Source organism: Bos mutus, chromosome 20 (assembly GCF_027580195.1).
Source record: "Bos mutus isolate GX-2022 chromosome 20, NWIPB_WYAK_1.1, whole genome shotgun sequence".
NCBI classification, from domain to species: domain Eukaryota; kingdom Metazoa; phylum Chordata; class Mammalia; order Artiodactyla; family Bovidae; genus Bos; species Bos mutus.
Window position 1 is genome coordinate 30,428,661 of NC_091636.1, and position 24,991 is coordinate 30,453,651.

Sequence of the window (24,991 nt, forward strand, 5' to 3'; positions counted from 1 at the left end):
TGCTTCTCTTTTCTTTCTCTGTAAGCAGAATGATTTAAATTTATTTTTTATTTTTCATTGATTTACTCACATTAAGGCCATTAATTTCTCAAAAAGTGTTGAAAATAGAATGACTTTATATTACAATTACAGAGAGTCTGCAGATCAAATGTACTTTATTGTAAGAATTATTTTCTTTTAGTTATTGTAGAATTAAAATATTAGTACTTGATACTGTCTAGTATTTTCAGCAAAGCCAATACAGCTTTTTTAGCATACATGTTTTATTAGTGTTGCTTGTCTTTGAGACAGATAAATTACATTAGCAAAGTAAGGAGTAAACTGTGGCATGTAGCACGCTGAAGTTTAACCATGTGTTAATGATAGGGGCATCATGAATGGAAAACAGGTTTCTTCCTCTAGTAACTATTTCCCCTATGACCTACCCAAAAGCTATTTGGTACTGTACTGTTAACATTTATTTAAAATTCTTTGTATGTATTTATGCTTTTTAGGGGGGTACAGAGGATGTTGGGCTTCCCAAGTGGTGCTAGTGGTGAAGAACCCATCTGCCAGTGCAGGAGACTTCAGAGACATGGTTTCGATCCCTGGGTCAGGGAGGTCCCCTGGAGGAGGCATGACAACGCACTTCAGTATTCTTGCCCGGAGAATCCCATGGACAGAGGAGCCCGGTGGGGTCTCAAAGAGTCAGGCACGACTGAAGTGACTTGGCACTCACTCACAGAGGATGTTAAGGAATGACTAAAATTGATTTCTGTAATGATTTTGTCATGGATGAGCCTGATGCAAGCCTTACCGTGCAGCACGACTGTATTGCCTCACATTTTGTTATAAATCTATTATTTTTCTCTTTTCAAACAGTAAATAAGAGTTATTAGAGAGACCCGAGAACCTATAGGAGGGCCAGAGTCTGAGTTATTGTGTCTTATAAAGCGAGGCAGAGCCTTTCCTTAGCCCTGCATGTTACCCGTCATTACTCATCATGCAACTCAGTTATTCTCCAAGGAAAGGAAATAGCCTGTGTTTTATTGAATTTGGTGCCATAAATAAAATTGGATTTCTGTCTCATAAAATTAAACCCATTCTTTCTGAGAAATAGCTTTTGTGATTAAAGCTTCTGCAGGGTCTCAGGACCTCACATTTATAGTAAAACTTTAGTACTATAATAACCAATAAAACTTCACATTTACTTTTTTTTTGTTCTGGATTTTTAAATTGTTTTTTGGACAGAAATCTTTTTTCAGAGATTGGCATAATTTTGACAATTAGGTTAACTGGCTTGAAATACTTTTTTTTTTTTTTTTTTAATTCTGCTGGTGCTCAGATAACTTGAGTTGCAGGCTTCCCTTTCTGCTCAAATTACTTCTTTTCACTTGTCTGTCCAGCAGCCTGCTGCTGCTGCTAAGTCGCTTCAGTCGTGTCCGACTCTGTGCAACTCCACAGACGGCAGCCCACCAGGCTCCCCCGTCCCTGGGGTTCTCCAGGCAAGAACACTGGAGTGGGGTGCCGTTTCCTTCTCCAATGCATGAAAGTGAAAAGTGAAAGTGAAGTCGCTCAGTCGTGTCCGACTCCTAGCAACCCCATGGACTGCAGCCCACCAGGCTCCTCCATCCATGGGATTTTCTAGGCAAGAGTACTGGAGTGGGGTGCCATTGCCTTCTCCAGCAGCCTGACATGGCTGCAAATACCAAACTTGCCATCACCAACCTTGGCAGCAGTGGGAAGGCTGCCATTTGAGTAAAGATCCCAAAGGGACTGTAGATGCCGTCTCAGAGGACTTGACAGCCTTGCTTCTGGGAACATAGCGCCTCTCCTGATCTATGGAGGTAGGTAGAGCCTGTCTTGGGTATGCATTTTTTTCTTTTTATTTGGCTGCACCAGGCTTTCGTTGCAGCACGTGGGATCTTCAGTTGTGGCATGTAGGGTCTCGTTCCCTGACCAGGGATGGCACCTGGGCCCCCTGCATGGGGAGTGCCGAGTCTTAGCCACTGGACCACCAGGAAAGTCCCCTGTGCCTTCCGATTTAAGGAAGGACAAGCCCGTTTACTTTTAAAAAGTCATATAAAACTCCCTCTCACAGCATATGTAGACATTTACAAATCAATTTGTAGTAACAGTTTTCAGATTCAAGACATTTGTTGCCAAAGTAAATTGTTGTTGTGAAAAATGAGTTTGGACTTTTCTTCAGGTCTCTAGGTAAAAGTACTTCATTTGTTCAAAGATCTCCTTATAGGCAGAAGTTCTTTGCTGTGGATGAGAACTCTTCATCAATTATACCAATTGTGAAAACATAGCAACCTGTTTTTTCAGCTTTATTGGGATATAATTGATGTATATTGTTAGATATGTTTGTGTACACATGTTGATTAGATGCATTGATATAGTGCATGTGTACACATGTTGATTAGATGCATTGATATAGTGCACGTGATTACCACTATAGCATTAACACGTACTTCTCATTGTGTAATTACCATTTCTCTTTTTTTCCTGTGGTAAGAACATTTAAGAAGGGTGGCACCCTGAATTGAATCTGTAGGACATATACATTAAAATTTTTAATGAAGCAAAGAAAATATGTCAGACTGCTTTATTAAGTTTAAAGGGTTAAACTTTGTCTTTTTTCACAGCTGATTCTATAAGTGGAAGAAGTTTTCAGGGTGAGCTGATTGCGCTTTTGCAGCTTTTTTTGCATGGCTGTCTTGGGTATAAACATAGCCAATGTATTTTGAGAGCTGGTTTCTCATTCTGTAGTTTTATGGTTGGCTGGAGAGCTGTCTCCAAAGAGAAGCAATGGATGAAATGGGTAGGACCCGCTGACAATGGCTTAGGGAATTGTTTTGCTTTAGTAATAATTCCAAAGACTAGTATTTTAATGATTAATTCCAAAGATCAGATCAACACTATGTACCTTTCCTTGCAAGTGGAGTTACACCATCAGTGGAGTTATAGTAAACAGAACAGACTTAAATCTAGAAGTTAGAGAAATGGTACACTGGTTTCAGAATACATGTTGCAAGGGCCAGGCCAAGTATTGGGTTGGCTAAAAATTCATTTGGGTATTTCCTGTAAGTTTACAAGTGAACTTTTTGGCCAACCTAATAGTATCTGTCTGTGTGGAAACAAGTCATACTGTAATGAATGGTGACTTAAAGGAGAAATAGAAGCCTCAATGGGGCCACAAGTTTAATGATGAGGTACTGCTGTTCCTAAGAGTGGTTAGCATGATGCTCTACCTTATTAATAGTGTCTTTATAAATTCCCTTTGAAGGAGAATGTTTGTTTTCTCTATTTTACAACTTAATGGGGGATAAAAGGAGAAGAAATGCAGACAACCAGAAGGGCTTAGGAAGAAGGTTTATAATAGAGTAGGGGTTATTCAGCAACCATTGTTTTTTAGCTGCTCAGTCATGTCTGACTCTTTTGCAACCTCATGGACTGTAGCCCACGAGGCTCCTTCTGTCCATGGAATTTCCCACACAAGAATACTGGAGTGGGTTGCCATTTCCTTCTCCAGGGGATCTTCCTGACCCAGGAATAGAACCCCCATCTCCTGCATTGGTGGGCGGGTTCTTTACCACTGTCACACATGTCTTAATTGTTTAGTGTTCTTTAAGGAGTTTAAAGAACCATCATATAATATTGCTTATCTGCAGGAAATGCTGTTAAGTGAGGATTAGCAGTTCATTATGAAAGACTCAGTGGGAATTGCCAATTTTTCTGTGATACCTACATCTTGCTTCAAGCCACATACCCGGAACATCCCCTCTTTCTAGGCAACAAGAGAAGGGAATTTGAGGGCCAGCGGTGTTTGACAGAGGGAGATATCTGTTTATCTCTCCTTGAATAGACGAAAGAGATCTGTAACCTGTAAGAGGCAAGGCTTGTTTAACACTTAAAACAGAGCTTGTTTAGCGTTTGAATACAGTCTGCCAGCTCTAGAAATTGAAAGAAAATAAAGTGAGGCTTAGGAGCAAGGCCCTGTTGGTGGGCTGCCACCTGGGTACCAGGTTTTATTAGTAAAGGGGATGAATTACAAGACTTGCTTGCTGTCCCACAGACGTTGTGAAATGTCAGCTTTGTCTCTCTGCCCTAAAAGCTCTGTCCTGGACAGAAAGTTTGAGATAACATCAGCTGATGTCCTACCAGTGGGCAGGAAGCCTATAAAAGACAGATTTATCACAAAATACAAGTTTATAGGTTTAAAAAAAAATTTGGAAGGACTTTAAAATTAATGCATCATGGGTGTTGACTAATTCTGGGATATATGTTTTTCCCGGAAATCTTGACATTTTTCAACTCAGTATTACTTTCTAGCCTTCTGGCATTTCTGATAGTACCTGGTGGAACAGATATCTCCACACTTTCTCTTCTGACATTTAAATCTGGTATTATATTCCTTCAGTTGCTGAGGTAACACACTGGATAACTGCCAGTGGTGGAGAGAATGATCTTTAAGAGAGGTCCCGGTGTAAATGGGTAAAATTGTTTCATAATACTTAGCCATGTACATGCACACAAATGTGTATGTTTTGTGAAGTTTTAAAACCCTTAACCTAAAACTGGTTTCTCTGCCTTTCATCTCTCTTTTTTTTTACCTTGTCATTTTTAAAGAATACATTTTTTTGGTGGTAAAGAATTTAACACAGAATTGACCTCTTAAAGAAAGGCCCTGCTCCCGCTTTGAGTCACTTGGACTTTTCCTGCAGTTGAGTCAGTCAACTCTTATTAAGCAAATTCTTATTAAGCACTTACTAAGCACAACTCTTATTAAGCACAGTGTTTAAGACACTGTATTTTAAAGAAGAAAAAGCAGCTTAAACTTTTCCTTAAAAATTAAGCTTCCTACAGGACACCAGTGGCCCTGAGACTAGGGTAGAGGATGATATATTTATTCTCACTCCTGAGAAATAGAGAGTAGGGTTCTCTTCAGGTTATTTTCTGGTCATTTTCTCCTACTCTCAAAATTTTCAAGGAAAAAACAATGTGAGTGGAAGCTTTTATTTTCAAACGCCCATCCCTACTGTGCTTCCCGAAGAATTCAAGGCAGTGGAAGGTTCTGAAATTCATCTCTGGGTGGCAGTGTTTCATTCCTGGCTTTTCTCTTTTGGGAAGCCTGCAAATGTGTGGGGCAGTCTGGGGTTGTACACGGGAGACTGAGACTGGATTTGAAAATGACTGTAGCCAAGTATTCTCTTAATGCTTATCTTGAGTAAAAAAAGTTAAACTTTTTTACTGTTTTCATAGATTTCTTTAATAGAATTTGAATACTGGCAACTTTTTGGCTTAGACATTAAAGAATCTGCCTGCAATGCAGGAGACCCTGGTTTGATCCCTGGGTCAGGAAGACCCCCTGGAGAAGGGAATGGCTACCCACTCCAGTATTCTTGTCTGGAGAATCCCATGGGAAGAAGAGCCTGGCGGGCTACAGTCCAAGGAGTCACAAAGAGTTGGACACGACTGAGCGACTAATACTTTCACTTTTAACTTTCCATGTACTGCTTTATTTAAAAATTAAATCAAATATTGGTTAAAAACTTCCAAATGCTTGGAGCTTAAAAAGGCTGATGGTTGAAGATGGGTGGGTGAGGCCTGGCATGGGGGCGGGCAGCAAGCTGGAAGTGGTGGGGCGCTCTTAGGGAAGTGGTCAAACGGGTGTCCTGGAACAGCGGCCCCTTTGGTGGGCCCCGGTGAACTTTACAAGGCCTTGTCTTGATTCTTTCAAATATGGGTCATGATGTGGGCACAAGTCTGTATAGCCCTCAGGTCTTCTGTCTTTCTACCCCAGGTTTTGTCTCATAGTGATTCTTACACGCCCACTTTCTCTTCCCCATACCTGGAGCTGTAGCAGCTTTTGTTTTGCAGATTTGTCATGAGAGAGTGAGTGTGTGCACACGCACTTGTGTGTGGAGACAGACGGCCTTCTGGAGAGTGGGGTGCACGCCTGAGCTCTTAGGGTTGGTGAGGCTTAGTTTCCTGCCGCTTGCTCTTCCCCACTCTCAATCTGTTGATGTATCCAAGTTCTGTCTTTCCGCTCTTCTTGTCTTGGGTTTGTCTTCTTTTATCTCGTTATCTTTGCCGAAGAGCCAACTCATTGGAAAAGACCCTGATTCTGGGAAAGACTGAGGGCAGGAGGAGAAGTGGGAGACAGAGGATGAGATGATTGGATGGCATCACTGACTCAATGAACGTGAGTTTGAGTAAACTCTGGGAGATACTGGAGGTCAGAGAAGCATGGCATGCTGCAGTGCATGGGGTCGCAAAGAGTTGGACAGGACTGCGCGTCTGAACTGCAACAGTGGGAAGCGTAATAGTTAGGAACTTGAGTTTTAGAAGTAGAAGAATCTGGGTTCAGATTCTTGATGCTCCATTTACTACCTGAGTGAGTTTGGGCAGTTGCATAATTGTGTCACGCTTCTGTTTCTGCCCCTACCTTGTGCAGTGCTAGTCAGGAATGGATGAGATGAAGTATAGCAAATGTTAGAGGGAAACAAGAAGTGTAAAGTCCTTGTAGTCACTGGCACCTAGCAAGGATGAGATAAAAGTAGACGTGGTGACTGATTCTCATTCATGCCTAACAGCTGCCATCTGGACTTCTAATTAACTTTTTCTGAATTTCCATCCTCACTCTCATCCCAGGTGGACTTCATTTTATATATTGGTATTCTGTTTGGTTACCCCATTTATCTTCTCCTTCTCTCACCAGAATATCCCTTCCTAAGTGTGCCCCTGTTCTGAAGGAGGGGATAAGATCTCCCACTAAAGTTGCAGCTCATAGCTACCAAGTTGAATATTTCTCCATGCAGGCTTGGATCTGTGGCTTCCAGGGCAAGGCAGATGTGTGGCCAGTTTCCTGGTTGTGCTTAAATTCAGATTCTCAATGCAAACTTCAAAAGGCCATTTCCAAGATATGATGAGTCTATGCTTTTCCTTCTTGTCAATAATAGAATTAGATTGTGGTATATTTTCATTTGTCTTCCAAACAGAACAGGGTTCCTGGAGGGTCACTTGGAAGGGTGCCTGGGAATTCCAGAGGCTCCGCTGTGGTGTGAGGGGAGAGCAGAAGAATGCCCAATGTATCGTAGGCTGTCAACAAATATCAACTGAATGAATGAGTGGTAGATGGAAATCAGAGCCTTGAAGAAATATTAACAGATGTAAAAAGTCTGTTGCACAGGCTGGAAAAGCAAGTATGACATAATTACTGCTTATGGCACCTGATGACCGCCTGCTGCCCAAGCCGTGGGATTGACGCACATTTGTCTTAATGGCACATCTGGTGTCTTACACTGATGCAATTATAGTGCCTCTTAAGCAGATAACTAGTTCCCTTAAATTATGATGTTTAATTATAACCAGAGGGAGACTGCTTTCGAATATACATAGATCTATTTAGCGAGTGTTTATTATATTTTTGTATTAAAAAGACCAGACAAATATGTATGCCTGGTAAGTCCCCCAATATAGGCTTTCTTAGTTCTAGAGAACCCTGTCTCATATCTTATTTTCGTTACAGGCCCCTGACAATCTTGGATACTAGGCTGAGCAGATACTTCTTTCCTTTTACAGATGAAGCAACTTAAGATTTGAGAATTCAGTGGTCTTCCCAGAGCTGCATCACTGTAGGTGTTCAATTCTAGGTCTCTGACCTCTTTAATCCGATCCCTTTGCACTAGACAGGGTTGTGTCTGGTCTTCATATCTTGTGTCGGTGCCCATATTGTACAAGTCAGTCTGGGAATGTCCCCAGATTGTGAAAGCCAGAGATGGGATTGCCATTGTTGAGTTCTGATAAGGATGTTTTAGTGTTCCAGCTGATTTAGTACTAGTCCCACAACGTAAATATAGTCAACCTCTATGAGATACAAAATCTATGAAGTGCATTCCAGGACTGTGTATCAAAATGTGAATTTTCTGGAATGATTATGTGTGTAGTTGGTGTTTTCCCAGATTTTCAGTCAGGGGTTGTTATGATCTGAGTATCTCAAATGTGTCTGATACAGAGCAGATGTTTTAGGAAGCTGCTGCTGCTGCTAAGTCGCTTCAGTCGTGTCCGACTCTGTGCGACCCCATAGATGGCAGCCCACCAGGCTCCCCCGTCCCTGGGATTCTCCAGGCAAGAACACTGGAGTGGGTTGCCATTTCCTTCTCCAGTGCAGGAAAGTGAAAAGTGAAAGTGAAGTCGCTCAGTCGTGTCCAACTCTTAGCGACCCCATGGACTGCAGCCCACCAGGCTCCTCTGTCCGTGGGATTTTCCAGGCAAGAGTCCTGGAGTGGGTGCCACTGCCTTCTCCCTTAGGAAGCTAAAACCTGCCATTATGCTTTTTCAGTCCTCTTCTACCTTTTAGCTTTATGATCCCACCATGCCTGCCATGTTGGTCTTGTGCTCCATGGGACGTCGTGTTTCCATATCTTTCCCAGGAGTGTGTTTATATTTGCAGTTCCTATCCTAGACTCAGTAAGCTCCAGTCTTCTGTGTGGAAGGTGGATTTGTTTATACACACACCAAAGCCCTGATTAGACTCCCCAAGTGGAAGATGCCATAATATGCAATCTCTCCTCCCTTTCTCATTGAGAATCCTGAAAAATATCAGAGATTGTGTGTGGTGCTCTCTGTGTAATTTTTGCTAATCGTTTTTTATTCTTTTTATGCTTATCATTTTATAAACATCTATAAATTTTCAAATCGTGATACATGATGTAGGTTGATTAACCTGTAATTAACTTTGTAGGTCAGACAGTTTACTTATTTCTGTTCACACTTTCCTAGAGCTGTAGTTACCGGATAGGATTTCATGGGCAGGATATTTATTTTATTGCAAACTAAAATGGGCTGGCGCTGCTTCTGCTTTGTCCATGGGTCCTGGCGTGTGGTAGTCTTTTGCTTCAGCGTTTGTCTGCTCCGTGACTTAGATGCACAAATTGAAACCTCTGTGAATATATATGTGGCTTTGGAAACCAGAGTAGAACTTATTTTAATTGATAGGATTTATGTGAAATAAAAAATATATTTTGTTCATAAGCTTTTAGGATTGAATACATTTTAGTGGCTCTACTCAGGAATTACAAAACATTGGTAAACTCTAGAAAAGAGAAAGACTTCTGAACCCTACACAGTAGAAGGACTTGTTTAAAGATATTTGCCCCTAGATTATTGTCGCCACCACAGGTTTAATATTTTGCTTAATGTGTAAGGCTGTGTCTTGGTGTAGCAGCAAGTGATGTAGGTTAAAAATAGCTTGTAAAAGTCAGAAGTATTTTTCGGTCTCATTCATTGGTGAAATTTTTTAGTTAATGACCTCTTTAAAAAAATTTTTTTATTGGAGTATAGTTGCTTTACAATGTTATGTTATTTTCTGCTGTACAGCAAAGTGAATCAGCCATATGTATGCATATATCCCCTCTTTTTTGGATTTCCTTCCCAGAGATGATTGGGAAGACAGTGGAATAAACAGGAGACATAGATCTGGATTTTGTTTACCAGATATTTATTTAAAGTAGCAGATCTCAGCTCTGGCTTTGAATGGTTATAGGATCCCTTTGGAATCTTTAGAAGAGATGGCTGCTTGAGCTCAGCCCCAGAATTTTAATTGTTCTGAGGAAGGTCTTGAACACAGCTATGTGGGTGAATGGGGAGAGAGAGGAAGAGACCTACAGACATCACTGAACCCCGGTAATACCAGTCCTCCTCATTCCGTCCTAGCCACATTCATCTCTTTACCCTCAGAGGTGTTATTAGGTAGCCGTTATCTTATTTTTTCTCATAGTTTTACCACCCACGTATTGGTATATAATATAAGGTTTAGTTTTCACTTTTTTAAAAACTTCATATTAATTAAAACTTATTTGTGTATTCTTTTGTGACTTCCCCCCTCAGCATTATATTTCTTAGTTTCTTCTCTATTAGCATGCAATTCATTTTTATTGTTAGAATATTAGTGTTTGATTATACTGTAACGACTGAGTGACTTCACTTTCACTTTTTACTTTCATACATTGGAGAAGGAAATGGCAACCCGCTCCAGTGTTCTTGCCTGGAGAATCCCAGGGATGGGGGAGCCTGGTGGGCTGTCGTCTATGGGGTCGCACAGAGTCAGACAGGACTGAAGTGACTTAGCAGCAGCAGCATACTGTAACTTATCCTATTATGGATGGACATTAAGATCATTTCTATTTCTGATCATTTACATTTTTATGCATGCTTCCTGGTGCATGCAAAGCACAGTCCTCACTGGGGTTTAAACATAGGAGTGGAATCACTTAGCCATATGATATTAGTGTCTTCAAATTTATTAGATTATGCCACTGTGTTTCCCAAAGTGGGTGTGCCAATTCACATTTCCTCTAGCAGTGCACGTGAGTTCCTAAGCACATGATAATTTATTTTTCATTCTTCCAACCTGAATTTCCTGCTACCTTAGAAGCACAGTCAGACCTCGTGTGATCATGGTCCCGAGTTTGGAGTGAACAGTCTACAAAAGCACCGTCCTTTAGTAACAAGCAAACTGGTCACCTGTGCTCTTGTGCCTCGGGTGCTCTGGTGTGTGATCTGTGTTGCAGATCTGTTATCTGTAATCTGTGCTGTATTTCATAGATCTCTGATCTCCAAAAAGCCAAAGCAAGGATGAATCTTCCTAGGACCTTGGGTCTTTGATGTGAGAGGCTCATTTGCCAGGAGGAGAAACTGAGGTGTGGCAGAGAGGCAAGGGTGGCTTCGTGCCTCTCGCCTTGTTTAGGGCAGATGTGCCCCCCTTTATGCCGTGATGGGACTGTTGATTGAATGTCACAGCCTGCTGTTCATTTTGTGTCTGAGTGATCTTGCTCCCAGGATGTTACAGGTCACATCTTTTAATGTTTTCCATTAGAGCAATTATTAGTAATTCTGCTTTAGTTATATTAGATCAAATAACTCTGGGCACCAACTAAACAGGAAAAGACAAATTTATCTGGTTAAAAAAAAAAAAAAACAGCCCTTCATTTTAATTAAACTCTCCCATGTCTGCCAAATTGCAGAACCTCTTTCCACAGCTTGTTTTCCTGACCCCTGTTAAGAATCTGAAACTCTGTAACAAGCAGAATTATTTATATATGTCATTATGTTTCCTATTTCAAGCTCTTTGCTTGATTCTGGGCTCTGAACATCTATATTCACTGCGAAAGCTTGTTCTGAACACATTTTGGGCAGCGTTTGGTTTCCTTCAAACATCAGAAGTGCTTCTCTCCCCCTGCCTTCCTGCTTTCCCAGGAAGCAGGTGGATCCAGAGGGAGACAGTGGCTACAGTGAGCACCCAATCCCGCAGATCTGCTGAGCACAGCGTGCGGGAGTGAGACGTCCTGGGACCCTTTGCTGCAATGCTTACACCTGCACACACCTCTCCTCGAGCAACAACATGCAGAGAAACTGTCTGGGACTAAACGTTACTTGGGTGTGCGCGCATTTGGGACAGTTTCTGGACAAAAGATACAGAGACCAAAAAACCCAACTGCCACTTTGAAGAGGCTGGAGCAAAAGCAGAATACTGCGCCTGCCTCCTGCACTCAACGCCGGCTGAGGCCTAAGCCACCCATCCGGCCATCCTCTGAACACATCCCCACCCTCGCCCTGTATAAGGAACAAGGTCTACCCCACTCAGGAAAGGAGCAAGCAAGGGAACCTGTTGTTTATTCTCGCTCCCCTCTGCTGCAGCAGGGGCCCCAGAAAAGCCTTGCCTGAATTTCTTGTCTGACTTTTAGTCAATTTCTATTGATTGGGGGAGGCCAGGAGCTCTGGCTGGTAACAGATAGAGCTGGAAAGGAGAGAACAGGGGGCTGGTCTAGTGAACAGGCCTGGCAGATTCTGCTGGTGGAGGAAGCAGGTTCTCTCCACACTCACACCTCAGTCAGGTTGGGTACAGTGAAGTACAGGCAGATTTGAGGGTATTTTAGGGCCTTGCTCCAGGCACTACAGGCAGCACCATTTAAATGGTTGACACCACACTGCCTTTATCAATGCTACGATTTTAACAGGGAACACGAATATTTTAGATGTTCCCTTTTGGTCATATTTTTCTTGGAAAAAAAAAAATTGTATCCCATATAAGCATGGGCATTTCTCACCAGGTTCAGACCGAGAGCTGTGACTGAGCGATCCCGTCCGAGTGTGGCTGGCTATCGCTGCATGCTGACTGGCACCCTGGGCAGTGTACTGGTGTGTGTGTGTGTGTGTGTATGTGTGTGTGTTGTCACCTGATCCTGACACGTCTCTTCCTGATTATTATTTAAGAAGGAAAAAAAGTGTCAATGTTACCAAACGTGCCTTGTTGGGAATCAGTTAAGAGTAAAGAAACCTTACTTTCTAATTAAGTGGGTTTAAAAGTCAAAAAGTTAAAGGATAAAATAAAGATAAGTTCTCTGGTAATCTTTGAAAGATAGCAAGTATATTAAGCTTGGCTGGTGGGGGTGCACTGCTTTGTCTGTTTACGGATGTTTCAGATCTCATTTTACTTGGAGTGGGAGGGAGGGTCTGTGCTGCGTCACACAGATACACATACAGTGAAGTCTGTGATGTTGGCACATTGGAACTCTAAGGCTTTATGCTCACTGATCTACATGTAGAAATAGTGTAAACCAATTAAAAGTGGAAGCTAAACTGTTTTCTTTTGCAGCCATGTGCAATGGAGTATTCCCTTCTGATTGTTTCACATTAGAGTCTTGTTGGATGCTGACCCAGCAGCACAGCCTGCTGGTAAGGCCAGGCTGGGTTTAGGGCCCAAGGAGGCAGACGCCCCCGCCCCACCCAGTGGGCCTTAGCATCAACCTGAAGAGGGAAGACATGGTTGGAATTTACTGAGAACTGGAAGTTTGCTTTAATGAGGGTTTTCAAGTGCAGAGGAGGAGTGATGGCGGGGGAGGGGCGTGGTGGTGGGTGGCAGGGAAGGGAGTTTGATTAGGATTAGATCAAGATCATGGTAGAGTGGTTAAATATTGGTTTTAGGGCTTAAACTGTCAATGCTTTCTAATAAAGCATTGACATGCCTTGAAGGAAGGTTGTATGATGAATATTCAATCTTTGCCTAAGCGGGAGTCTTTCAGGACTAGTGAAGTTAGGCTAATGAAGACAATGGAGTAGCAAAATCATGTTGGTGTAGTCAGTAAGCTGGGTGGAAAAATCTGTAGGTTTTCTGTTCAGTGTCCCAGCTGTGTGGGAGTATGTAGTTTGGGTTCATAGATTTTAGTCAAGAGGTATTGATATCAGAGGAAGAACTAAGAATGATAGATGCTTCACAGAGCATGTGTAGCCGTGTATTAAAAGCTGACTGTCATGGGTACTCATTAGGGAAAGAGCCATTGGTCATTTATTCATTCAACAAGCAAATATTTATAGAGCATATAACTCGCCAGGCACTGTGCTAGGATTAAAGAGAGATAAGGTCCTGTCCTCTGGAACTTTCCACTCCAGGGTGAGGCAGCATCCTCTGGATCTCTTTCAGATTACAAACAGTCAGTAATATTACTTAACTGGAGGGTATGTGCAACTCAGATCCTTACTGCGTACTTATTCTGACAGATCTTGAATGTTAGCATTTTTGTGTTCAGTTTGTTTTAAGGTGTGTCTTGATGCCTATGGAGTTCATAGGCTTAGCTTTTCTAAATATAAGCAAGTATATTCTTTTACATGTTTCCAGTGTAATGTTTATCATGGGCTAGCTGTGTTCCAGGTACTGAGTTGTAGTAGAAATACGGTGTACAAACTCTATACAAATTAGATGATTTAAACATACACAAATGATTGAGATTTTTAACAGTCACTTGTCATTCAACTCAATAAATACTGAATGACTTCAGCAGGCTCCTCTGTCCATGAGATTTTTCAGGCAAGAGTATTGGAGTGGATTGCCATTTCCTTCTATAGGGGATCTTCCTGGCTCAGGGATTGAACCCTGGTCTCCTGCATTGCAGGAGGATTTTTTTTTTTAATCATTCTTTAGTTCTTCGGTTTTTGCCATAAGGGTGGTATTATCTGCATATCTGAGGTTATTGATATTTCTCCCAGCAATCTTGATTCCAGCTTGTGCTTCATCCAGCCCAGCATTTTCAGGATGTACTCTGCATATAAGTTAAATAAACAGGGTGGCAATATACAGCTTTGACGTACTCCTTTCCCTATTTGGAACCAGTCTGTTGTTCCATGTCCAGTTCTAACTGTTGCTTCCAGACCTGCATATAGGTTTCTCAAGAGGCAGGTCAGGTGGTCTGGTATTCCCATCTCTTGAAGAATTTTCCACAGTTTGTGGTGATTGACACAGTCAAAGGCTTTGGCATAGTCAATAAAGCAGAAATAGATGTTTTTCTGGACCTCTCTTGCTTTTTTGATGATCCAACGGATGTTGGCAATTTGATCTCTGGTTCCTCTGCCTTTTCTAAAACCAGCTTGAGCATCTGGAAGTTCACAGTTCATGTATTGTTGAAACCTGGCTTGGAGAATTTTGAGCATTACTTAAAAACATTACTGCCCTTATGGCAGAAAGCAAAGAAGAACTAAAGAGCCTCTTGATGAAAGTGAAAGAGGAGAGAGAAAAAGTTGGCTTAAAGCTCAACATTCAGGAAACTAAGATCATGGCATCCAGTCCCATCACTTCATGGCAAATAGATGGGGAAACAGTGGAAATAGTGAGAAACTTTATTTTTGGGGCTCTAAAATTACTGCAGATGGTGACTGCAGCCATGAAATTAAAAGATGCTTACTCCTTGGAAAAAAAGTTATGACCAACCTAGACAGCATATTCAAAAGCAGAGACATTACTTTGCCAACAAAAGTCTGTCTAGTCAAGGCTGTGGTTTTTCCAGTAGTCATGTATGTGAGAGTTGGACTATAAAGAAAGCTGAGCGCCAAAGAATTGATGCTTTTGAACTGTGGTGTTGGAGAAGACTCTTGAGAGTCCCTTGGACTGCAAGGAGATCCAACCAGTCCATCCTAAAGGAGATCAGTCCTGGGTGTTCATTGGAAGGACTGGTATTGAAGGTGGAAGTCCAATACTTTGGCCACCTGATATGAAGAGCTGACTCATTTGAAAAGACCCTGATGCTGGGAAAGATTGAGGGCAGGAGGAGAAGGAGACGACAGAGGATGAGATGGGTGGATGGCATCACTGACTCGATGGACATGAGTTTGAGTAAACTCCAGGAGTTGGGGATGGACAGGGAGGCCTGGTGTGCTGCGGTTCATGGGTTCGCAAAGAGTCTGACACGACTGAGCGACTGAACTGAACTGAGCCACCTTGGAAGCCCATATACTATGCTAAGTGTTAGCAATAAAAACTTCCAGGATCCCCTCAGCCTATAGGAGGACACAGTCAGGAAACACCATAAGACACACTGGCAAACACCAATAGTGAAAACCCAGACATAGACCAGGCCAGAACCCCCATGTCAAGGGGCATGTGAAGAGGCACGAGTCAAGCTTTTTAAAGAAAGTGCTGGTGGACAAAAGAGCCGTGGGCTACAGTCCATGGGGTCTCAGAATCAGACACTATTGAGCACACCTGAGTGCACACACACATACACACACAAACACACACACAGGTATATGTAGCTTTGGCAACACGGAAGTAATCCCAAGAATCTAATAGGTGGGTAAAAGTACCTCCGTGAAGTCTGAGAGAGGCCATGGACTTAGATTCCATTCTGCCTCAGCTGCTGAGTGGGGAGGAGCACCTCTGAGGACAAAGGGTGGAAATGAAGGCTCCTTGACACTCATGGCCCCTGTTAGCCTGTCCTGCTAGGGCAGCAGCATCTCCTTAGAGAACACCTTAGGAAATCGGTGATGTCTATTTCCAAAAGATGGTGCTCTCCTAGCACTGTTTTCCCCAGATGACTTCACTGACATGAGTGCACCATGGTGGGTAGAACATCGTTGTACCAGTGATGAGCAAGCTGGCTCCAGTGCCGCCTGACCTGGCACAAGTCACTGACCTTTCCACATCTGCAAAACGAGGTGTTTGGATCAGATGTTTTTGATCATTCCTGCCAGCTCTTCCATGCTTACTATTACTGTTCTTACTCTGACAATCTCTTGGAGAAAATACGTAAGATAAACTTTTTAAATGGAGGAACTATTAACAATGTCGCATATTTTTCCTTTTCAGTTTCTCTGCATAGGGAGTCTCTTCTGCACCTGGCTATGAGATGGGGCCTTGCTAAGCTTTCCCAGCTCCTCCTGTGTCTCCCTGGGGGAGCCCAGGCCCTGACTTTACCCAACGAGGAGGGTGCCACGCCATTAGACTTGGCTTTACATGGTGGACATTCCAAGCTGGTTGAAGACATCACAAAGTGAGTTTGGCTGCTTGATAGATTCTCTCTCAGTCTACTTTTATAAAGTCTTCCAAGCATTATGGAAAAATTAAAGATGACCAAACCACAGGCTAACATTCGGTTTATAGTTTACCATCAGTTTCCATTTATAAAGTATAGATATACATATCATATATAAACAGATACAGCATGATAGCTGGTGTTCACACTTCATGGGGGAGAGGGAGTCAGGAAAAGCCTCTTAAAAGGCTCCATGGTGGGGGAGGTGGCTACTATAAGAAAAAAAATGTTGGGAAACACTAGCCTAACCCTGACTTAGCTTTCATTAGTTTAAATGTCACTTCTTCAGAGAGGCCTTCTACATTCTTATCTTTTATGATTATGATTAAAGTGTTAATTGTGACTATAATTATCATTAATTTATACTATATATCATAATTTGTGATTTTATATATAATCAATTATTTCATATATGTTTCCATTCTAAATCATTTGGGGACTGAAACTTATTTCTATTTTACCTGCTGTGTTCAGCATATACATTCATTGAAAGACAGTGAGTTTTTGTTGAATCAATGAATAACAAACCCTAAGATACTATGTAGCCAATGGGCTGGTTAGTAGGATCTGGAAATAATGGAAGTGAAATAATTTGTCAAATGTAAAGTTATCTATGTTGAAGATGATACCGACACTTTCAGTGTCTGTTACTTGGAATGGTTCAGATTGGTCATTTTTATTAGTGTTTACTTATGATTAGAGGAATCCTATACGATGATTTCCTTGACTTAGCATGTGGTAATAAGTGGGAAGCAGCAATGAGCATTGCAAAGTATTACATAAATATTAAATATTATCAGTGTTATTACATGGTTTGTCTTCATGGACTGATTCTTTTCATTTGGCCCATGGAATCCATTGTAATTAATTTATGGTTGTATGCCACCCGAGTAGATGTTGAAGTCACAACTTTCTATTTTTGTTCTCACTTGGTCAAATGAACACCAAGTAAGGAAAGAGCCCATCCTAATGGAATTGTCCTTGTCTTTGCTCTACTGTGACCACACTTTCTTTACCTGGAAAGGGCTAGGCGGGACCACTCCCTTGACTTTGTCACTGTGGATAGTTCAGGGTTACACTGAGGACCTGGAGAGCCACTTCTTTATGTTTGGTAGCTTTGTATCTTTCTGTTGTGTCCAAGACGAGAAGATGATATGGTATTTAAAGGTTTACACATCGTCATGTCAATAAAAGCAAACAACCTGATTAAAAAATGGGCAGAAGATTTAAAGACATTTCTCCAAAGAAAACATAAAGATGTCCAAAGAGTACATGAAAAGATGCTCAACATCAGTAATTATCAGAGAAATGCAAGGAAAATGTCCAATGAGGTATCACTTCATACTGGTCAGAATGGCTATTATCACATGTCCACAAACAATGCTGGGTAGGGTGTCGAGAAAAAGGACCCTTCTACACTGTTGGTGGGAATGTAAACTGGTACGACTGCTATGGAGAACAGCGTGGAGCTTCCTTAAAAAACTAAAAATAGAGTTAGCGTATGATCTAGCAATTCTATTCCTGGGCACATATCCAGAGAAAAACATAAGCTAAAAAATATATGCACCTGAGTGTTCATAGCAGCACTGTGTACAGTAGCCAAGATACGGAAGCAACATAAATATCCGCTGCCAGAAGAATGGACAAAGAACGTATGGCGTATATTATACATATGTGTGTGTGTGTGTGTATAAATGTGTGTATACCCCCCCCACACACAATGGAATATTACTCTAACATAAAAAAGAATGAAATGATGCCTTTTGCCACAACGTGGATGGACCTAGAGGTTATCATCCTAAGTGAATTAAATCAGACAAAGACAAATATCATATCATCCATATGTGGAATCTAATTAAAAATGATACAAATGAACTTATTTACAAAGCAGAAACAGATTTACAGATACTGAAAGCAAATTTATGTTTATCGAAGGGGAAACGTTGTGGTGAGCAAGAGCTTGGGGTCAATGTATGCATACTATTATATATAAGATAAATGACCAAAGAGGACCTACTATATAGCACAATATGTTCCGTGATAACCTATAAGAGAAAAGAATCTAAAAAAGAATGAATACATGTATAACTGGATCACTTTGCTATATATGTGAAACTAACACAACGTTGAAAATCAGCTATATGTCAATAAAATTAAAATTAAATGTTTACTCATCTAATAAATTCATTCATGATGGGATTAGAAGTAGACTGTAAGCTAAATTCTGATTATGTGAAGGAGCTTCCATTTTCTAAATTAATTACAAGACTCTTATGGTTTAGGCTGAATTATTCACTTCAGTGGCTTGCTGTTAACATGGGGAGTTGTTTTCTAGAAGATTCTAAAGTCCCTGCCGGTAATTATGTCAGGAGTGTGGGGAGGTGCCCCAAACCTTAGAGTATGAGTGTTCTTAATGGATCTGTCATTCCATGTGATGGAGACAACGTTGATGTGGTTGGAAGTATACTGTAATTTTGCAAATATGCAAATGTTCATTAACAAAGTGATGTACTGGAAGAGGAGGGGAGAGGCGTAGAGCTAGTTCTGTGAACGGAAGAATTTGGGAGCTCCTGTGGGCTGTGGCAACATGCTGAGGTGGGCTGTTACCTGGGAGCCCTGGCATCTCTCTCCTGACCCCTGTTTATCGACCTATAGACCATCCAGAATATTGTGACACTAACCGAGAAGCCTACATAGAGCTAATAATAATGAACGTGCAGTTGTTCTCTGACACACAGAAAATAAGCTGATACTCAGAATTTAGTTTGAGGATATTGTTCCTTTGCCCATGAGTGATTTCAAGAAATCAACATGATCAAATTTACGTATGTTTTCATTTGCATGAGGAAATGATTCACCGCAGTGGACCAGTGTGTTATGAATATCTCGCTTGTTTGTAACATCCAAACCTCACCATGCTCCCTAGAGATCATATCTGTTTTCCACTGTAATCACCTAATAAACCGTCAGCTGCCAGCCAATTTGTTCTACTACATGTGGTGCCATTAAGGCCAGAGGCATCTTTTCAGATTAAAAGGAGAGTGAAATATTGAGGTAAAGCACTATGTTTACAAGTCAATACTGTTGCATTAATTATGTAACTCTTTTAAGTATATAATATATGTGAACAGCTTTTCAACTGATGACTTCTCTAGCTGGGAAAACAAAGATGGCTTTATTGGGATGTGTTTATACAGTCTTATGTACCTGTCTTCAGTAGGAAGCAATTGTTCAGCCAGTGGGCTTGTAATAATATCAGGGCTGATGGGATAAAATCAGGGCACTGGGATTGTGGGTTTTGACTTTTGGTGTTTCAGCTTCCAGGGCAGGCGTTCCCCAGGTTTCTCCTGCGTGCAGCTCAGCGAAGATGCCTCTCTGCGGTATATTCACTCGTCAGAAACTCTGACCCTGACGCTTAACCACACAGCCGAGCATTTGCTGGAGGCGGATATTAAACTCTTCAGAAAATACTTTTGGGATAGAGCCTTTCTCATCAAGGTTTGTGCCCTTTATTATGGTATAAGGTATAATAACTCATGCTTTTTGAGAGTTCAAACAGCAAACTCGTTATCTGGGGAACAGTATTTTTTTTTTTTTTTGAGAGGTAGCACTTTGTTTTTTTCTAATGAGACTTGGAGGGACATGGCATTGGAAACTGTTACACCAGTAGAATGAAGATTATTATATAATATTTTGGCAGTAGTCATTTTATAATATTGTTCCCTTTACTTTTCATGAGCCAGCATCACTGATGTTGAATTTTAGTATTCTAATGTTGGATATTTGCTATGAATTTACTGATTGTATTATAATTCTTATCTAAAGCAGTTGCCTTTAGGGTTATTTTACATGAATAATACCTTCTTCTGGGATTTCTTAGGAACTTACACATAGTTGAGCCTTTGTTTCAGTGTACAACTTCTTCAATGGGGCCGGCCACTTGAGACTAGTACTTTTTCAAAGATATTTTCCCCTCCCACCATCACCCAAACATCAGCTTTGAGTGTTGTTACAGCATGCCCACCTTAGGTTTAAAATGTTTTATCTTCATTATTATTATTTTTTTGGTCAAATCTCAAACACTAGAAAGCAGATTTATATATTTTATTTATTATCAAGCAGAATGTTCTTTTGAGTAAAAGGGCTTCAGTCAGTTTAGTTGCTAATGCTCACAGGTATAACAGATTTACTCACCAGATTGTGTGACACCCCCTGCAACCTCCCAACCCCCAGTCTTTTCAAGCACATCCATTAATAAGTACCACCGAAAAAAAGCACCAGTTTCATCACCAGTTTAGGCTTTACAAAGTGAACAGTCAGTTTAGAAAACTGACACTATTATCAGTTTTGACTTGTAAAATGTTTGCTTTATATTACTAAATGAAAGATTTTAGCCATAAATATTATATAACAAAGCTTATAACTTACTCCATATAGGGTTTTATTAAACGATTAAAATGAAACATACTCTTCAGAGTATAAATTACCTCTGTTTGTTGAGTTTAGGGAGTTTCTTTTTTTTTTTTTTAATTCATGCTCAGGTGCATCTGACTCTCTGTGACCCCATGGACTGTAGCTTGCCAGGCTTCTCTATCCATGGAATTCTCCAGGCAAGAATACTGGAGTGGGTTGCCATTTCCTCCTCCAGGCGATCTTCCCAATGCAGGGATCAAACCTGCATCTCCTGTGGCTCTTGTGGCCCCTACATTGGCAGGCGGATTCTTTACCACTGAGCTACCTGGAAAGCCCAAAAGATTTAACCATAAATATTCTATAGCAAAGATTATTGCTTTCTCTGTATAGGTTTTTTTTTTTAAACAGTTAAAAATGAAACATGCTCTTCAGAGTATGAACTACCTTTGTTTGCTGGCTTTAGGGAGTTTCAGTTCAGTTCAGTTGTTCAGTCGTGTCCAACTCTTTGAGACCCCATGAACTGCAGCACACCAGGCCTCCCTGTCTATCGCCAACTCCCAGAGTTTACTCAAACTCCTGTGCATTGAGTCAGTGATGCCATCTAACCATCTCATGCTCTGTCATCCCCTTCTCCTCCTGCCTTCAATCTTTCCCAACATCAGGGTCTTTTCCAATGAATCAGCTCTTCACATCAGGTGGCCAAAGGATTGGAGTTTCAGCTTCTACATCAGTCCTTCCAATGAACACCCAGGACTGATTTTCTTTAGGATGGACTGGTTGGATCCCCTTGCAGTCCAAGGGACTCTCAAGAGTCTTCTCCAACACCACAGTTCAAAAGCATCAATTCTTCGGCGCTCAGCTTTCTTTATAGTCCAACTCTCATATCCATACATGACCACTGGAAAAACCATAGCCTTGATTAGACGGACCTTTGTTGACAAAGTAATGTCTCTGCTTTTTAATATGCTGTCTAGGTTGGTCATAACTTTCCTTCCAAGGAGTTTAGTGTGTAATTTTCTGGCCTACGGTATTTCCTCATTGTGCTTAAGGGTACTTTTAAAGATGCAGAAGCCCTCAGCCATTCCCGTGGCTTCTTACCCAGGCCCCAGGGGTGGATGTTCTATCCGGACAGAGGCTGGGCCTGGCCCGGCAGCCTTGCTCAAGGTGAGCGCCTCTCCCTGCAGCTTCACAGGGGCTGCTGCTGCTGCTGCTGCTAAGTCGCTTCAGTTGTGTCCAACTTTGTGCGACCCCATAGACGGCAGCCCAACGGGCTCCCCCGTCATAGGGGCAGAGCTTAACAATATGTGTGTCCTTAGAGGGGGCACTCAAACAGCAGCAGGACCACCAAGCTCCTGCAAAGGTGAGGGCGTGCTCCACGGAAAGCTGGAATTCGGAACATTTCCTTCATTATAAAAACCTCCAACTTCTCAAGTCAGATTTGTAATTTCTTATAACCTATTTGAGATTATTTTTTACTGATGATTTTGGGAGATTTAGGATGAGTAAATTTAGATGCTTTAATAATTGATTGTAGTGAATTATGCTATAACAAAGACCAACTGGAGGTTACTTTCTAGTGTATCAGAGATTTTCATTTATGAAAAACACTTGGTAAAAGAAGAATCCATTGCAGTGGGATGGCCTTGTGTTCCAAGTATCAGCATCCCTTTTTTTAATCCTTCCTGCCCTGCCCTGTTGGTTGGGTGGTGCATAGGGAGACTGGGAAGGGGATGAGGCTGAGGTTCTTCCAGAAATTGTGATGTCATAACTTACAGTAAGAAATATATTTGGTCTCAGTCCATGGTTCTTGGCTCATAGCTCTCCAGACCTTTGGGATTTCCTAAATGTTGAGCAGATAAATGTGTGTGGTTTTTTTTTTTTTGTTGTTGTTGTTATGTCAATCTGGCAACTTTAAGAAAGCACTTAAGGATAGGGGCTAGTTACCAGGAGACCCACCCACTTTCAGTCCTACCTCCTCGACCTTCAGGGAGGGGAGAGGACCTGAAGGTATAGTTTCATCACCCAAAGACAAAGACTTCGTCTAGCGGGGAGCCTGGTGGGCTGCCGTCTATGGGGTCGCACAGAGTCAGACACGACTGAAGTGACATAGCAGCAGCAGCAGCAGCATGCCTTCTTAATAAAGCAAGCCTTCATTAAAACCCCAGAGGACTGGATTCGGAGATCTTTCCAGTTGGGGAACTGGTTGGAAGTGCTGGGTGACTGGCCTGCTTGGAGCGGCACAGAAGCTCTGTGCCCTTTCCTCAGACCCTGCCCTGTACATCTCTTCCATCTGGTTATTCCTGAGTTATATTCTCTTATATATATAGCTATATTATTAGAGTTACCATGTATTTATCAATAACCTCAGATATGCAGACGACACCACCCTTATGGCAGAAAGTGAAGAACTAAAGAGTCTCTTGATGAAAGTGAAAGAGGAGAGTGAAAAAGTTGGCTTAAAGCTCAACATTCAGAAAACTAAGATCATGGCATCCAGTCCTATCACTTCATGGCAGATAGATGGGGAAACAGTGGCTGACTTTATTTTTCTGGGCTCCAGAATCACTGTAGATGGTGACTGCAGCCATGAAATTAAAAGACGCTTGGTCCTTGGAAGGAAATTTATGACCAACCTAGACAGCATATTAAAAAGCACAGACATTACTTTGTCAACAAAGGACTGTCTAGTCAAGGCTGTGGTTTTTCCAGTGGTCATGTATGGATGTGAGAGTTGGACTATAAAGAAAGCTGAGTGCCGGAGAAATGATGCTTTTGAACTGTGGTGTTGGAGGAGACTCTTGAGAGTCCCTTGGACTGCAAGGAGGTCCAACCAGTCCATCCTAAAGGAGATCAGTCCTGGGTGTTCACTGGAAGGACTGATGTTGAAGCTGAAAGTCCAATCCTTTGGCCACCTGATGCGAAGAGCTGACTCATTTGAAAAGATCTTGATGCTGGGAAAGACTGAGGGCAGGAGAAGAAGGGGACAACAGAGGATGAGATGGTTGGATGGCATCACCGACTCAATGGACATGGGTTTGGGTGGACTCCAGGAGTTGGTGATGGACAGGGAGGCCTGGTGTGCTGCAGTTAATGGGGTCTCAAAGAGTTGGACACGACTGAGTGACTGAACTGAACTGAGCTGATAATAAACCTGGAAGCTAGTAAGTAAAATGTTTCTATGTCTGTGAGCTGCTCTAGTGAATTAATTTAACACAAGGAGGGGGTTGTGGGAACATCTCATTTATAGCCAGTTGGATGAGTCCAGGTAAATGTAAGCAGGTAGTGATCATCATATAGGCTGTCCACACTAAAGTTTTACAGTTTAGGTTAACATGTAAAATTATATATAGTGTAATGAAATATTTATTTATTAAATCTTAGACGTCTAAAAGTCTATTTTTATGTAATAGCTATAGACAGTGACTTTGCTTTGAGAGACTCACTTGTTCTCGAGGCAGCTTCCGGGTCTGGGTTCAGGCATTGCTCAGTTACCTGCAGCCTTCTAGTGTGACGACAGTAAAACCTGCTGCAGAAACTGGAGTTTGTGCTACAGGATAGAAGACCTGTGCAGGTGATGGTGATCCCATTCAGAAGCAATCCTTGTTCTGAGTTGTAACAGATTCATGTTATTACGTGATATTATAGCTGACACTGGTAGACTGATCATTTGTAATAAATATTAAATGCTGAAAATGACAGGTTTGTGTTAAATATCCAAAGTGTAAATGTAGTTATTAGGAAATTAAGCAGTAGGCAAAATATTAGCAATATCTTTAATCATGTTTTTGTTCTTTCTGCATAACAAAGCTTTTTATGTTAATCGAATACTGATAATTTAGTTTTAGAACTTGGCTAAAATTAATGTATAAGATGGCTGGGAAATATAAGTGTTCTGAAGTTGTATCCAAAATTACGGGAATAAAAATTAAGTTTTAATCAGATCAGATCAGATCAGTCGCTCAGTCGTGTCCGACTCTTTGCGACCCCATGAATCACAGCACGCCAGGCCTCCCTGTCCATCACCAACTCCCGGAGTTCACTCAAACTCACGTCCATTGAGTCAGTGATGCCATCCAGCCATCTCATCCTCTGTCGTCCCCTTTTCCTCTTGCCCCCAACCCCTCCCAGCATCAGAGTCTTTTCCAATGAGTCAACTCTTCTCATGAGGTGGCCAAAGTACTGGAGTTTCAGCTCTAGCATCATTCCTTCCAAAGAAATCCCAGGGCTGA

General features: G+C 41.6%; 1 protein-coding gene across 7 annotated transcripts in view; it reads left to right on the forward strand.

The window, feature by feature from the left end:
- ARHGEF28 (Rho guanine nucleotide exchange factor 28) overlaps positions 1-24,991 on the forward strand; it is a 345,798-nt gene that overhangs the window by 144,230 nt on the left and 176,577 nt on the right. For all 7 annotated transcript variants that reach the window (XM_070357593.1, XM_070357587.1, XM_070357588.1 and 4 more), the window contains exons 5-6: positions 16,124-16,307; positions 19,667-19,847. In XM_070357593.1, coding sequence (XP_070213694.1) covers positions 16,124-16,307; positions 19,667-19,847 — 365 coding nt within the window. The remainder of the gene's footprint in view (positions 1-16,123; positions 16,308-19,666; positions 19,848-24,991) is intronic.